The sequence below is a fragment of the Lissotriton helveticus genome, chromosome 7, assembly GCF_964261635.1.
Source record: "Lissotriton helveticus chromosome 7, aLisHel1.1, whole genome shotgun sequence".
NCBI lineage: Eukaryota > Metazoa > Chordata > Amphibia > Caudata > Salamandridae > Lissotriton > Lissotriton helveticus.
In genome coordinates this window covers 1,774,323,618-1,774,339,070 of record NC_136068.1, presented here as the reverse complement: position 1 = coordinate 1,774,339,070, position 15,453 = coordinate 1,774,323,618, and the positions used below count along the sequence as shown (strand labels likewise).

The 15,453-nt window shown below is 45.8% G+C and overlaps 1 protein-coding gene across 1 annotated transcript in view; it reads right to left on the bottom strand.

Annotated features, from left to right (window-relative positions):
- The window catches only part of LOC144769706 (uncharacterized), a 335,260-nt gene that overhangs the window by 252,643 nt on the left and 67,164 nt on the right, over window positions 1-15,453 (bottom strand). Inside the window, exon 6 of the mRNA XM_078653887.1 lies at window positions 290-454. Within this exon, the coding sequence (XP_078510013.1) occupies window positions 290-454 (165 nt within the window). The remainder of the gene's footprint in view (window positions 1-289; window positions 455-15,453) is intronic.

Genomic DNA, 15,453 nt, shown 5'->3' with positions numbered 1-15,453 from the left:
CAATCTGGATTCTGCAATCAAAATAGACACAATTCTCCATCATGCACTTACATATGGTCTTTTACATACAACAGGAACCTAGACACTATCTAGACGCTGTAAGAAACAAAGTTATTACTGGCCAACTAGATGGTACTTTAGCAACTTTTGGAAAACTAAGTCATACACAGTTCCCAGCATTAGATGCATTAATGTGATGAGTTATGAGAAGACAGTACATTTCTCAGCCATTACAGCGTAATCAAGTATCTCCTGGTAGTGTAAACTTCAAACAATTGCAGTTACCTACCTACACTTACAACAGAAATGGCCTCTAGACAGATGTTCTGAGGTGCGGTGCATTGCTCTATCTTGATGAGGTCCGCTGCACATCCTCCACCACCAACATCCATGCAGGAGTAACAACGCAGGCTGGCAACCCGTGAAAGAAAAGAAAATCTGATAATCACTCTTCCTGCACAGTGATTTACAAAAGTTGTATTCAGTGCTCCAACGGTCATAATGGAGAGAAGCACTGCCCATGAACTTTGCTTGTTAAAAACGCCCTTCTGTGAACAGTGCATACCTTATTTATACAACTTGTAAAGCGCACTATCACCTTGCAGGCATTCTGGCGCTGGTGGCTCAAAAAGGCAGGAGGGATATATCAAAGCATGGTCACACGACTAGGTCCTGGGGAACAGCCAGGTTTTTAAGCTTTTTCTGAATGGAAGGAGCTCCCTAATTTGTCTTATCTCCCAGGGGAGTCTATTCCACAGTTTGGCTGCTGCCACCCCAAAAGATCTGCCCCCTGACCTAACTTTTCTAAACCTTGGTACCTTCACCAGCCTAGCCGATGAGGAGCGGAGCAGTCTTGTTGGGGTGTACCAGTCAAATTTGTTTTGCATCAACACTGGTCCTATCCCATGGAGGGCTTTAAAGACGAGGCAGAGAGACCTAAATAGCACTCTCTGTCTCAGGGGGAGCCAGTGAAGTTCTGCCAGAGCTGCAGACACAGAGGATCTTCTAGGCAGTCCTAAGACTAGCTTGGCTGCAGCTGACTGAATCCTTTGTAATCTGTCCCACAGAAAATTGGGGGAGTCAAGCAGAAGGGCATTACAAAAGTCAAGCCTACTGAGAATCGTACACCTTGCCACTTGTACCCGCGCCTGAAATGGTAGTAACGGAAAGATTTTCCGAAAGGACCTAATAATTGCAAAGCAGCAGGCTGCGTTTTCATGACTTGAGCTTCCATATAAGCTTGTTGTTGAGCATGATGCCTAGGTTGCGGACAGTTCAGTGGAGAACACCGCGTGTGAAGAGTGCACTTGTTAATATGAGACGAATAACCCTCTTGATCATTGTGCCCCTACTGTTGGCAGGGCTCGACTAGTAGGAAAATAACTACTAGTGATCAATGTGCCTCTTGTGTTAATATGAATAACATGTAAGTCAATTAAATGTGACAATTAGGGGTATGCCAATTTTAACATGTTGAGAGAGGAGAGCACAAGCTCTTTACCACTGGTTAGCAGGAGTAAAGTGCACAGAGTCCTTTGGCCAAAAAAACTAGTTCAGAAAAAGAAGGCAAAAATCTTGGTGAATACCAAACAAAAGATGGTAATTTCCAATATAATATATACATTGTAGGCCTTATTAACAAAGGTCAAGATAGACCAAAAATTAACTACTTTTCGTTAGTCACAAAGGTAAGTTAGACTTTTGGTATATGTTATGCTTTTGGTCTAACTTTACCATTCTTTACCTTAGGTTATACCTGAAGTCTAAGGGCCTGATCACAAAGTGAATCACAAAGGTAAAGTTAGACCAAAGATCTAACTTAGAGCAACAATCTAACTTACTTTTGTGAACACCAAAAAGTAGTAAAGTTGGGCTTTTTGTCTGTTAGGCTTTTGGTCTAACATTACCTTTGTTAGTCAGGCCCTCAGACTTCGAATCTAAACTTAGACATCATGTCTAAGTTTACCTTTGACAATCGGGGCCTATGTAGATATGGGTCAGCGGCACTTTTCATTACAAAATCATGTTTTAATTTAACGTTTGACTCAGTTTTCCACAGATCTTGTCAATCTATTCATTGTGTCAGCTAAGTTTTGGCATTCCAGGTTCTGTGAAAATTCATCTAAGTGAACAAAGTAAATGAGGGGAAACAGTGGAGAAAAATGTGAGTTCCCATTTTATATTTCATAGGAAAGTTTACTGGCATCTACAGCTCCAATGGTTGAACAGAGCACAGAATTCAGAATGAAAGTAGAGCTCTGCTCAGAGCATGATCCTTTACTGTGTTGGTGTAAATCCATCCAGTAGTTTTAGAGGCATTTGTGTTTAAAATGTTTCTGAGAGGGCCCCGTTGTAGGTGTCTGCAGTTTGAACTTGAGAGTCATGACTCGCAAAACTTGTCAATCACAATTTAAAATTTATAATAAATGTGACTGGCTGGATAACAACTGAATAAGGTCTTTTTGCGGACATCTTGAAACTCATATCTTTTGTGATTGAAACATTTCGCACTGCCAAAGAGGGTGACAAACTTAGAGGTGGTAACCCTTGGGGAATGCTGAAGAGTGCCCACAGTAGTGGAAAACACAATTCCCTCACAAAAAAACTCCAACATCGAGTCGTTTGTTCACCATTTAGACAAGATTAGAGAGACATGAGAACAGCCATTATAGTGGCTTAATTTGAAAGCTATTTTGTGCTTGACTTCAAATCTTCTGTGGCTCAACTACTACAGTACGAAAAACTGTAGGCTTTTGTTCTGCCACTGCCACTCACACAACCATACTTCATTCAATTAATTATACACTTAGGCGGTCACTGAGGGACAAGAACACTCCAATGGAGTCAAAGGTACAGCACAGACACAGAGCCAATCATTCCATTAGGCATTCAGGGCTTGACTGAGAGATTCAAATACTCTGATAGATTCAAAGGAGCTGGGAGGTGTCCAATACAGGCACACATTTACACTCAATTAGACACTCAGATGAAGGCAAAGATGCAGTGTGGCAGTGTCCATGCAACAGAGGTACAAGCTTATGTGCACCACAAATCTATCCAATAATCACTTGGGGATAGACTCTGGGATGTAAGCACTTTATTGCAGGCAAATGTTATTAGAGGCAGGGGCATCCATCAAAGGCAGAATTTTAGACACATCACCACGCACTTTAATGCACACTGAGGGTTACACTCAGGGATAGAAACACTTCTATGGAGGCAAAGAGACGGTGAGGCAATGGGCCTCCAACATAGGCACACATTTATGTGCACCAGTCCTTACACACTTCTCTAATCAGGGTATAACTCAGGAATATGAACCACTCACTGCGATACACACACCAGGTTTGTCTCAGGGATGCGAAAATACCAAAAGAGGCATAAATGCTGGTAGGCATTGGACATCAAACAGAGGCACAAGTTTATAGGCACCGCCAATCAGTAACATTTATAGATGAATCTTAACAAAAGAAGAAAGGTAAATTAATTGAGAAAAATTAAGAAATGAATGATTCTATAATGCATCTTTGGCAGGCCATACAATTTATGTTTGTATATTCACTTAAAAAAACAAAGGTTACATGGATGTTATAGTAGTTAGGAAATAGAATTTTTTTTAAAAGCTTAGAAATTCCCTAAACATAATCACTGGTTAGAAGGATGTTATAGTTCGGCTCAGATTTTACTTGTACAAAATCATAGAAATTCTGCAGTTATAGTTACCTGAGCTAACTATAACATTCGCCCATGTAATGCATTGCTTATGACCTCACATATTATATCACTCATGACATGGTCAGTGACATCACTGATAATATCACTGGATAACACCTAAAATGACATCACTGATGACATCATGTAGTGAATGTGAGTGATTTCTAAACATTTATGATTGTTAAACATATTTACTAAGGTACTACAAAAGTTAAATTAATATAGTTTGTATACTACTGAGTGATTACATTTTTAAACAGACTGTGAGTGTCTGTGTAACTGAATCTGTGTGTGAGTGAGTGTGTGGCTGTAGGCGTGAGAATGTGACTGGCTGTATGGGTGAATAAGTTGGTCTGTAAGTAGCTGTATAGGTGAGTGTAATGGTGTGTCAGTGGCTGTATGAGTAACTGAGTGGCTGTATGGGTGAGTGTGTGTGTGTGAGTGGCTGTGTGGGTAAGGGAGCAATGTGTGAGTAGCTGTATGGGTGAAAAAATGAGTGTGTGAGATTCTGTAGGGGTTAGTAAATGCTCATCTCAGTGACTGTTTAGGTGAAGGGGTACACATGGAGTATCTGTATATGCGAGTGGGTGTGTGATTATCTGTACGGGCGAGTGGCTATGTGAGTGGCTGAATGGCTGAGTGAGTGAGTGTGTACATAGCTGTATGTGTGAATGAGTGGCTATGTGGTTGTTTTGGTGTATGAGTGGGTGTGTGGATCTCCGTATGTTTATAGCTGGGAGTGTGCGTGGTTGTTTCAGTGAGTAAGGGGTGTATGGTTGAGTGGGTGCCTGTATAAGAGAGTAAGTGAGGTATGAGTAGTTGTATGGGGAGTGTGTGGTTGTGCGAGTGGCTCTATGGGTATAAAAGTGGGTGTGTGAGTAGTTGTATGGGTGAGAGAATGGTTTTGAGTGGCTGTATGTTTGAGTGAGTGAATGGGTGTTTGAGTGGCTCTATGCATGAGTGAGTATGTGAATAGTTATATGGGTCTGTAAATGGGATGTGAGTGTGTGTATGGGTGAGTGAGTGGTTCTGTGGATGATGTCATCAGTGATGTGATTTAAGATGTCATCATTGATGACACAGACCATGTCATAAGTTATGTAATATGTGAGGTCATAAGCAATGCATTGCAGAGACATAAATTATAGTTAGCTCAGGTAACTATAACTGCTGAAATTCTATGATTTTGTACAAGTGAACCTGAGCTTAACTAAGAGTACCTGTAACCTTTGCTTCTTTCAGTGGATTTCTAAGTTTAAAAACAATTATATTTCCAAACTATAAGGTCCCTGTAATCTTGGGGTATTTTTTTGTGAATGTTAACCTTTTTTATGCTATTTCCTAATGATAACATACATGTAACCTTTGGATTTTTAAGTGAATTTTTAAGGTTTTCTTAATTTGCTTTTTAACTGTTACTAGTAACCTCTGACAGTGAGGGTGTGAGTGAGTTCATGAGTGTCTCAGTAGGTCTGTGAGTGGGTGTGAGAGTGTCTTACTGGGTGTGTGAGTGGGTTCGTAATTGTCTGAGCGGGTCTGTGATTGGGTGTCACAGTGTCTGAGTGTGTTGTGAGTGCATCCATAAGTGTGTGTGAGTAAATCTGTGAGTGAGTGCTGGAGTGTCTGAGTGGGTCTGTAATTGGGTGTGTGAGTCTCTGAGTGAGTACTTGATTGGGTATGTGGGTCTGTGAGTGAGTACATGAGTCTCTGAGTGGGTCTGTGAGTGAGTGCATGAGTCTGTGAGTAGTTATGTGAGTGAGTGCATGAGTCTGTGAGTGGGCCTGTGAGTGCATGAGTCTTTGAGTATGTGTGTGAGTCTCTAAGTGAGTGTGTGAATATGAGTGGGCCGGTGAGTGAGTGCATGAGTCTGAGTGGGCCTGTGAGTAGGTGCTTGAGTCTCTGAGTGCATCTGTGACTGAGTGCATGAGTCTGAGTGGGTCTGTGAGCGGGTGCATGAGTCTCTGAGTGCATCTGTGACTGAGTGCATGAGTCTGAGTGGGTCTGTGAGTGGGGGCATAATTGTTTAAGTAGGTTTGTGTGGGTGTGTTAGTGGGTCTGTGAATTAATCAATCAATCAATCAATCAGGAAATTGTAAGTGCGCTACTCACCGATGAGGGTCTCAAGGAGCTGAGGGGGTCCACAGATCTGTTTAGCCAAAGAGCCAGGTCTTAAGGGTCTTCCTGAAGGTGTTCAGGGAGGGGGCGCGTCTGATGTCTGCCGGTAGCTCGTTGTAGGTCTTGGCTGCAATGTGAGAGAAGGATCTTACGCCTGTTCTGGCTCTGTGGATGTGTGGGGTTTCAGCCAGTGTGAGGTTGGAAGATCGGAGGTTTCTTTTGGATACATGGAAGTTGATTCTGTTGTTGAGGTATTTGGGTCCATTGTTGTGTAGGCATTTGTAGGCGTGAGTGAGGATTTTGAAAGTGACTCTTTTCTCCACGGGGAGCCAGTGGAGACTTCGTAGGTGTTGACTGATGTGTTTGTGTCGGGGGATGCCAAAGATGAGTCTGGCGGCGGTGTTCTGTATTGTCTGGAGTTTGCGTAGTAGGGACTTGTTAATGCCGGCGTAGAGTGCATTTCCATAGTCCAGTCTGCTGGTGATGAGTGCGTGGGTGACTGTCTTCCTTGACTCAGGGGGATCCACTTAAGGGTCTTGCGGAGGATGCGGAGGGTGTTGGAGCAGCTGGAGGTGAAGGCGCTGTCGGTTCATGGTGAGTGATGAGTTGCGTATGATGCCACGGTTCTTGGCGTGGTCTGAGGGGGTAGGTGGGCTTCCGAGGGTAGTTGCCACCAGGTGCTGTCCCATGCAGAAGGGGTGGTACTGAGGACGAAGACTTCTGTCTTCTCGGCGTTGAGCTTCAGGCCACTGATGGTCAACCAGACTGCAACGTCTTGCATTCCTTTCTGGAAGTTGTGTTTGGCAGTGTTGGGCTCTTTGGTGAGGGAGAGGATGAGCTGGGTGTCGTCGGCATAGGATACGATGTTGAATCCATGTTGTCGGACTATGGCTGCCAGGGGGGCCATGTAGATGTTGAAGAGGGTGGGGCTTAGGGATGAACCCTCTGGGACTCTATAGGTGATTTTTGTGGGGTTGGAGAGGTAGGGTGGGTGTCTGATCCTTTGGCTTCTTCCAGTGAGGAATGATCGGATCCAGGCCAGGGCTGTTCCTTGTATGCCTGCGTCTTGTGGTCTGGTGACTAGTGTGCGGTGGGAGACATTATTGAAGGCTGCTGATAGGTCGAGTAGGATGAGAGCTGCGGAGTGGCCTTGGTCCAGGAGGGTGCGGGTGTCATCTGTGGCGGCGAGTAGGGCGGTCTATGTGCTGTGGTTGCTTTGGAATCCGGATTGGGACTGGTCGAAGTCAGCGTTCTCTTGAAAAAATTGTGTCAGTTTCCTGTTGACTGTTTTCTCTGCAACTTTGGCTGTGAAGTGGAGGAGCAAGATGGTCCGAGAGTTCTTGAGTTCGGTGGGGTCAGCTGTGGGCTTCTTGAGCAGAGGTCTGACTTCTGCGCGCTTCCAGTCATCTGGGAAAGTGCCTGTTTTGAAGGTGGTGTTGATGATGCGTTGTAGTTAGGGTGCGATGGTGGCCGCGGCTCTGTGGTAGATGTTACAGGGACAGGGGTGAGTGGGGGCCCGGAGTGGATGCCTTTCATTGTCGAGGCAATGTCTTCGGCCGTGATCGGTGTCCAAGTGTAGATGGTGGCCAGGCTGGTGTTTCTGGGGGGCGGGGGGCGGGGGCCGTCTGTGGCACCTGGTGGCTGGTCGATGAAGTTTGTCATAGAGGTTTTTGATCTTGAGGTGGAAATAGGTTCCAAGCTTGTTGCAGAGGTCTTGGGATGGGGTCAAGTCTGTGGCTTCGCTACGTGGGTTGGTGAATTCTTGAATGACACTGAAAAGTTCCTTGGAGTTGGTGGAGTTGGCCAGGATTTTGTTGTGGATGAAGTTCCTTTTGGTGGCTCTGATCTGGTTGTGGTAGTCCGTCATGGTGTCCTTGTATGTGGTGTGGTTTTTGGTTGTTTCTCCAGTTCTTCTCAAGGCATATGCAGGTGCGTCTGGCTACTTGGAAAGCAGTGGTGAACCAGGCAGACTTCCTGTGGCGTTGTCTGTCAGGGTTGCGCAGCGGGGCAAGCTCTTCTGCGCAGTCGGAGTTCCTTCTTGGGGGGCGTGGAGCTGGTGTGGGTGGCTTGGGTTTGTTGATGGCGAAGTGTACGCAGTGGTGGTCGGTCCATGGCGGCTGCATTGTGTGGCTGATTTGGACGCTGTTTCCTGCCGTGAAGATGGGGTCGAGGGTGTGTCCTGCTTTGTGGGTTGGTCTCTTGACGAGTTGTTTAAGTCCAATGCTGGCGAGGTTGTCATGAAGGATAGTGGAGTTGGGGTCACTGGGGTTGTCGAAGTTCAGGTCTCCAATGAGTATGTAGTTTTTTGAGGTGATGGCATGGGGTGCGATGAAGTCGGTGATGGTGGTGGAGAAGGGTGTTTGGGGGCTCTGGGTCTGTAGAGGGGGGTTCCTTGGAGTCTGGCTTTGGGGGTGGTCTGGATCTGGAAGTGCAGGTGTTCGGCGGAGGGAAAGGTTTTGCTGGAGGTGGTGAGGCAGAGGGTGCTCTTGTGGGCAATGGTGAGGGTCCCTCCTGGATGGTGGGGCGGTTTTTCCTCTGGATCTTGTATCCGTCTAGGATGTCGGTGCTGATGTCGAGGGCGGAGGATGCATTGGTCCAGGTTTCTGTGAAGAAGGCAATTTCGGGTGAGAGAGAGGAGTAGGTTCCAGATTTCCATGGGGTGTTTGTGTACCGAGCGTACGTTGAGGAGGATGCATTTTAGGGTGTTGCAGGTGCTGGCGTCCGCAGTGTTGGAGGCCGGGGTGGCGGTGAGAGTCTGGTGGCAGTCTCCGGTTAAGGTACCACCACTTTTTAACAATTCAAGCTTATTTTATCATCACATCGAGCTTCTTTCAGATTTGGCCTGACCCTATGATGGCGGCCATAATAGACACACTCGTAATAGAGACATTTGCGCATAGTCACCCATCGTTTTAACTGTCTGTGGAGTGTTAGGAGCGTTTCACTCTCAATCCACTGTGTCTCCCACATCCCATGCGATTGGGAGCTCCTCCTGCATCGCTTCGTTCCTCTTTTGTGCCCACAGAGTGCAAGCGCCTTCGCAGATTCACAAAATGGTGCCCAGCCCCTATTACGTTTTTCTCTATCCTCGGGAACCTGCTTATAAGCCATCTGACAATCTGATTTCAGCCGGTCAAGTACTCCAGTGAGTTCACTGTCCATTCCCTTCGCTAATAATCATGGTTTACCTTGCTGCGGCAAATGAACTCTAAACTGAGGTTCTCCTAATTAATGGCATTTGTTTCCTTCATCTTCACTCGTTCCCCCTAAAGACATGCTGACCCTGCCTCTGTTCATCATGTTGATTCTCTGCTTTGTTTGCACCCACTTTCATCCGGATTATAGAAAATTATGGGAATCCTCTGAATTCATACATCAAGGACTAATCCCCCCGCCTGCCCTCACGACGATCACCTCAGTCATTGACTCTGTGAACCCTCCATCGGCAGCTAAGACCCATTTTGACTAACGACCAGTGGAGCTACCTCGCGAGCTAAAGAGGAGATGGGCTATGGATTGCCTCCTTGGCCATCACCCACCCTGCCGGTCCTTGGGCAAACTCTCCTGCGTCTCTCCTTGACCTTATCCCCCTCCTCCCCCTTCACCTTACCCCCTACTGCTCGATTCTTCTCTTCTTTCCAGCTAGTGACCCCTGCCCTCACCTGTCCTAGCTTATAGTTACCACCATGTTTATCCACTGGACTTCCTTATGTGAACTCTCCCTCGTCAGGTGAGACCTAGCTAATTGACTGATGACCGATGGAGCTACTTTGTTTAGCTGTAGGGGTGATGGGCTGAGGCTCCCTCCCTGGACGTCACCTACCCAGTCGGTCTTTGGGCAGACTTCCCTTTGTCTCTCCCGCCATCCTCTACCTCCCTCACCACCTTCAAAGTAACACAACAGATCACAAGGTAGCAACCTGAACACAACCTCGCCACACACTGGTAAACCATGCTTTGTGTGTGTTACTCCACTGAGCTGTCTCAGTGGAGGAACGTTAATTTGTAAACATAGGACATGCAGTCTCCTGAAATTAAAAACGATGTTTGTTTTCATAATACCTAAAACAATAAATATGGTAAAAACTCACAATGGGTACACAGCACAGAGCCAGTAGCAGAACGAAACTTGAGGCCTCCCCCTGCAAAGTGTATATAGATGTACAGAGGATGTTCGCAGTTTGACAGGCAGTTTTATAAACACAATAAAGTGTCTATTTGCAAGACGAGCACGCACCACAAGGAGTACCGAAAACGTAACCAAAAGATTAGAAATGTTTTTGTTAGAAAATGGGACTTATTTATAGACCTCAGAATGATGAAACTTTGAGAGGACCTGTCCGGATTTTAACCCCTGATCCGGGGTTGAACAAAGACGCCTAATACCACCTCTCTGCGATTGAACTTGGCTCAAGGGCATAGAGCGCTTTACACAGTGACACTGAACTGATGCAGTCTGCTTGAGATCACATGGTTGCGTGGGTGGAGGAGCTGTGGTTTAGACCAGTGTTTGTGTCTTCCTACTAGTATGAACCCCACCGTCTCTTTCTCGAAGCTCTTTCCGCTGCTCTGCAAACGGTGCCCGAGTGCCCCACATAGTCTGCACAGTCGTCCAATGAGGATGTCCCCCTCGTAGTGCGCATATCTATCTTTTTTTTCTCGAGGATGGGAGGCCCTCTCACTATGAAAACACTGAGAAATGTTGGGGTTTTCAAGAAAGCTCGCCCATAGCTGAGGATTCCTTTCCAAGCAAAAAGTTACATTTTAATTGGTTAACAGTAGCGCCTGTTTTACAGAGCTCAGAAACTGCGGAATTTCTGACTCGCTATATAAAATAGCTTATTGTGCAGGTGCGGCATTTTTTATTGTCTGAAGTTTGCTAAGGAATCAACATGTAGATGTTGGCGCTTACAAAGCACAATGTAGGTTGGAAGCAACAAGCACTGTACATATGGAGGACAAGGAGGTGAATCTGTTGATCTGGTGGGATTCAGCTATTTGCATTCGACTTGATGCACACATTCCTATAACAATAAAATGTGCCTTGGAGCAGTGTTCCGCTCCGAACTTTAGCAGGAACTCCTGGGCGAAAGTACTGTGCTGAAGGGGCCCCCTGCAGCTTGGGGCCCCACCTGCACCGCATGGGCCTCTGTTATGCCCCTGCTGTGAGGGTCTCAAGGAACTGGAATTGCTAACTGCTTCGTGGTGATCTTTTCATTCGAATAGCCAGGTCTTGAGTTCTTTCCTCAATTGCTAGTGCGATGAGGCTGTCCTGAGGTGCAGGGGAAGGTCGTTCCAAGCTTTGGCGGCCAGGTGTGAGAAGAAGCGTTCGCTACTGTTGCTATAGCGTGAGTGTCCAGTCGGTTGGTGGAAGGTCAGCCATCTGCTGATGTATGTATGTCCTTCGTTGTCCTGAGCTTTATATGCGTGGGTCATAATCTTGAACTGGCATCTCTTCTGGATCGGGAGCCAGTGTAGCTTCTTGACGTGGGGTGTGATGCGGGTCCGACTTCTGTAAGAACTGATAGCAATATGTCCTTGAGACACAGCAGACATAAAAAGGTGTGTGAAATGTAAAGCAACTGGAATAACATGGTTAACAAGTGTGTTAATGCAGTTACCTATTCGTGGCAGGCGTGCAACACCCATTGGGCTCACGGGGCTTCAGCACCCCCCCAATCTCCCCCCCCTCCCGGTCATGTGTGTCAGCCCGGGCAGAGACAGCTTCGCGGGCTGGCGAGCATCTACTTGCAGCCGCACCTGAGTACTTAACAGGTCTTTATAAGACCATTTACTTGTAAATGAAGCTTTTGTTGTGTGTCCACCTGTTCTTACAGCCACTCTGTCTATGGTTGGAAGAATTAGCCCCCCTCCGAAATATTTTTCAGCCCCCCCCCCGAAATTTGGCTCTGGTTGCCTGCCTGATTCGTGGCATCAGTTTTCAACCTTCTCTAAATGAGGGCACGTACAGTTCTAATCAGACAGGAGCTTGGGGAGAAAGGTGTGAAGTTAACTTTAGCCTTCTGGCAGGTTCTGCTCTTTTTCCATTTAAAGGGTGAGCAGCGCCCACAATTTAGACTCTTGCACTCTCCAACTAACTCCTCCTTTCTATTAGTCTTGCCTTTGTGTTTATGTTTTTCAGGACCTGTTATTTGTGACTTGTATTCGAAGAGAGTGGGACGTTATTTCGTTAAGTGTTTAGTAGTAGCGTTATGTAACAGGCCAAAACACTTCAAGAATACAACTCCCTACACACAAGCACAACCTTTAAGGATGCGTCTGGACCTCACTGGGTGGGTGCACTCAAGAGTTAGTAGCAATTCTCAGGATCCAGCCGCGACCTGGGGCACTCCACTGGTGCAGATGTTGGATTTGTGGCAGAGAGGCACGGCTCGTGCATCACACCAGAGAGTTCAGGCTAATTTTAGCGGATCTGTAGATACGCACTATTAATAGTTGCCACAACACACACATACTATACTGTCTGCTGAGAGCGCCTTGCTGGTAATCGAGAGTCTCTGCCAGAAGTCCGGTGCGCACATGCCCTGCCCCTCCGCCCCCCCTATCTATTACATGGCAGCAGACACACCATATTCACCACACAATATACCTCCTTGAGCCAAAAGGACAGCCGACACGATTCCCGCCAAGGCCACTTTTCGCAAAACCTGCGCGCGCTTTCCCGCCTCCCTCCCTGCGCTTCCCTTCTTGTTCGTCTACCGAGGAAAAAAGGTGGTGTCAGAGTCGAGCCAAGACCTGGTTTGAGGAGGCTCTTTTAAACACTTGCCAGCCCGGTACCTGTTGGGTACCTCCGGTCCCTTCCCTTCTTGGCCCTGGCAACGCCCCACCCGCACACACATGTGTTTCCACACCTGGTGCTGGACGCGGTTCTTCCAGTCTCTTTTAGGCAACTTGGCAAACACTAGGCTCATGTTCTGGAAACAACGCCTTCAAAACAGCACCTTGCGCAAAAACCGCTTTAAAAATCAACCGGTGACATAACAGACTTCCCTCAGACTCCTGGCGATCCGGGAATCAGGGCGCATCGTTTGACAGAGCCCCTCCCACCACCGCCAGCGGGGAGGAAGGTGACTTAAAAACAAAGCAATTCCATATCTGCCCTGTCCTTGTACCGCGCTTGCATTGAGCAAGAAGGGAAACATCTAGGGAGTGTTTGTTCTAATCTGACTGCGCTCCAGTGTTGCTTAAACGGAGAGGGCGGAGCCCTTGCTGCTGGTTAACCCGATGCACGTTGAAAATTGTGAAGTATACTCGGCTCATTTGTCAGTCGCCGAAGACATCCATTCCTTTGGCCCGTCTAACAAGTGCTCAACTTTAATAGAAGAAAGTGCAGGAACCTAGATTTTTAGGTCCTGCGTTAACTAAGACCATCTGATTTCATTAAAATGATATGTATGGTACATAGATGCCGGGCTTTAAGTGAGCCAGGTCCTGCCGGTGCTGAGCACCAACATTTCTGAAAAGCAGGTGCCCGAGATGGGTCCCTATCAGGCTCTCCGTTCTTTCAGTCACAGCATTTCAGAACTGAAGCATGTTCAGTATTCTACACAACAAAACCATAGTTGTTGCTTATTTATCTTATGCAACTAACAACCATGAAAAAGCCAATAGTCCTGGGATGTTGTAGGCATAATGGAACACGTATTATATATGGATGCATTGACAGAAGCGGCAAACTACTAGTCAGGTGGCACAATATGCACAGATTTTCAGTTTACGTGTTTTTAAGCCACGCTTTTAATTACATCCATCACGCTCCTTTGAGAGACCCCCCAGTTTTTTCATCCCACGTAAAGCCCTGCATAGATGACAAGTTGTAGGTTTGCTTATGACATTTCCATCGTTTTAGTGTTCTCAAGCTGGGCTTGTCCTAGTATTTGTGGGGCCCGTGCAGAATAGGAACATGCGAGGTCCCTATAATTTGCCTAAGATTTAACCTGACAGGAAGGGACCGCCTCATAGGAGGTAATATCAATTGGACATTATTTATATGGCATTGTTTGAAGCTGCTTTGCAAGAAGCTACTTACCTAGTTTTTATATAAGTAAAATGGTTAGAAATAGAATTAATAACCCTAATAAAATACGTACATACATTTTAAATCGCTAATAAATGGAAATACATTAAATTAATTTAACTTAGTTATTGTTCTCTTAAAGGGATGAATGAAAACAATATGCAAATCGGGCTTTCTGACACTAAAAGAGCTCCAAAGGAGAGGTGTAGACTTTACTAATGTGGTGAAAGGACAGTTTTAAGTGTTTTCCCAAAAATTGGAGTCACACCATAGCTCAAGAGGGAGAGAGACCCAGTCCAGCACAACTAGAAAGGGGAAGGATCTGTCTCCAATCAGAAGCATCTAAATGTTAGGATGGCACAGGAGTTTGGATTGTACAGAGTATAGGATTCTAGAATGAACAGTATGGAGTGCTGTCGAAAGAGAGAACCTTTTTAATGCAGTGCACAATCACAAATGGAAAATGTCTTGCAGATGTAGGGTTTCAAATCAAAAACACAGCAGACAGCAGAGAGGTGAGAAGAAATAGCACTGTGATGCAGCAGTCTCAGATGAGGAGCCTAGCACTGTCCTGCATGATTTGAAGGGAACTGAATGCTAAAAGGCGGGAAGCCCACGAGAGAGGGCATTTGCATAATCTAGTGAGAAGATAACTGACTGCACAGCAGCTTCACTGTATTGAGAGGGGAGAAAAAGGATGATTTTGTGTTGCTTATGGATGTAGTAAAAGCAAGTGGATGAAACATAGTTAATCTGATCCGAATTAAAAAAGAGAAGATGCTGGAAAATAAGTCGAAGTTTTTTCTGCTGACTCCATCAAGGTGGGCGATTGACCCAGCTCCACCAGCCACCGTAGAGAACACCATACGGCATGAGAGTCTTTAGAGTGAGAACGCTTGATTTGTCACTTTAAGGCTTTAATGAATTTATCTTTATTCAGTAATCAACTGTTAGCATAAAAGTCCAAACATATTTTTGGGCAGAGAACAGATTGCCTCTGAGGGAAGTGATGTTTGGGTATCAATATGCGCAAGATATCAGCAAGAAGCCAAAGTGCTGTATGAGTAAGACCAACTGGGAATGATATAGATTAAACAGTGGAGACCCGATAAATTCCATGAGTCAGAGGTTTAGTACATAATAGAAATGGGTAGTGAGTGGATTGTTTTAGATTTCTCAAATCAGATAGGGGTAATCCACACCAGGGGGATACTTAAATATGAGGTTGTACTTGTTGATTTATAAGTACTGGCTGGGAAACAGTGTCAAATGTGGTGCTAAGTTTAAGTAGTATTAAGGCTGCTCTAACTCAATGAGCAAGAGTCAGCCTCAAATCATCTGATACAGCACAAATGCTACTTCAAACTCCTAGAGTTGTCAGAAACCGGCACATTGTCAATGAGTAAATTACGTTTTATGAAAGAGATTGGGAAGTTAACTTATTTTTTCTAGGATTCAAATTTTTCTTGCTGGTTCGGACCCTTCTAACCTCCACCTCTCCCCTCCTGTCTCATCCCGCCCTACCTCTGACATCTTTCAGTGGTCCTGCTTTCTTCCATCCATCTCTCACCAATACTTCTCTCTCC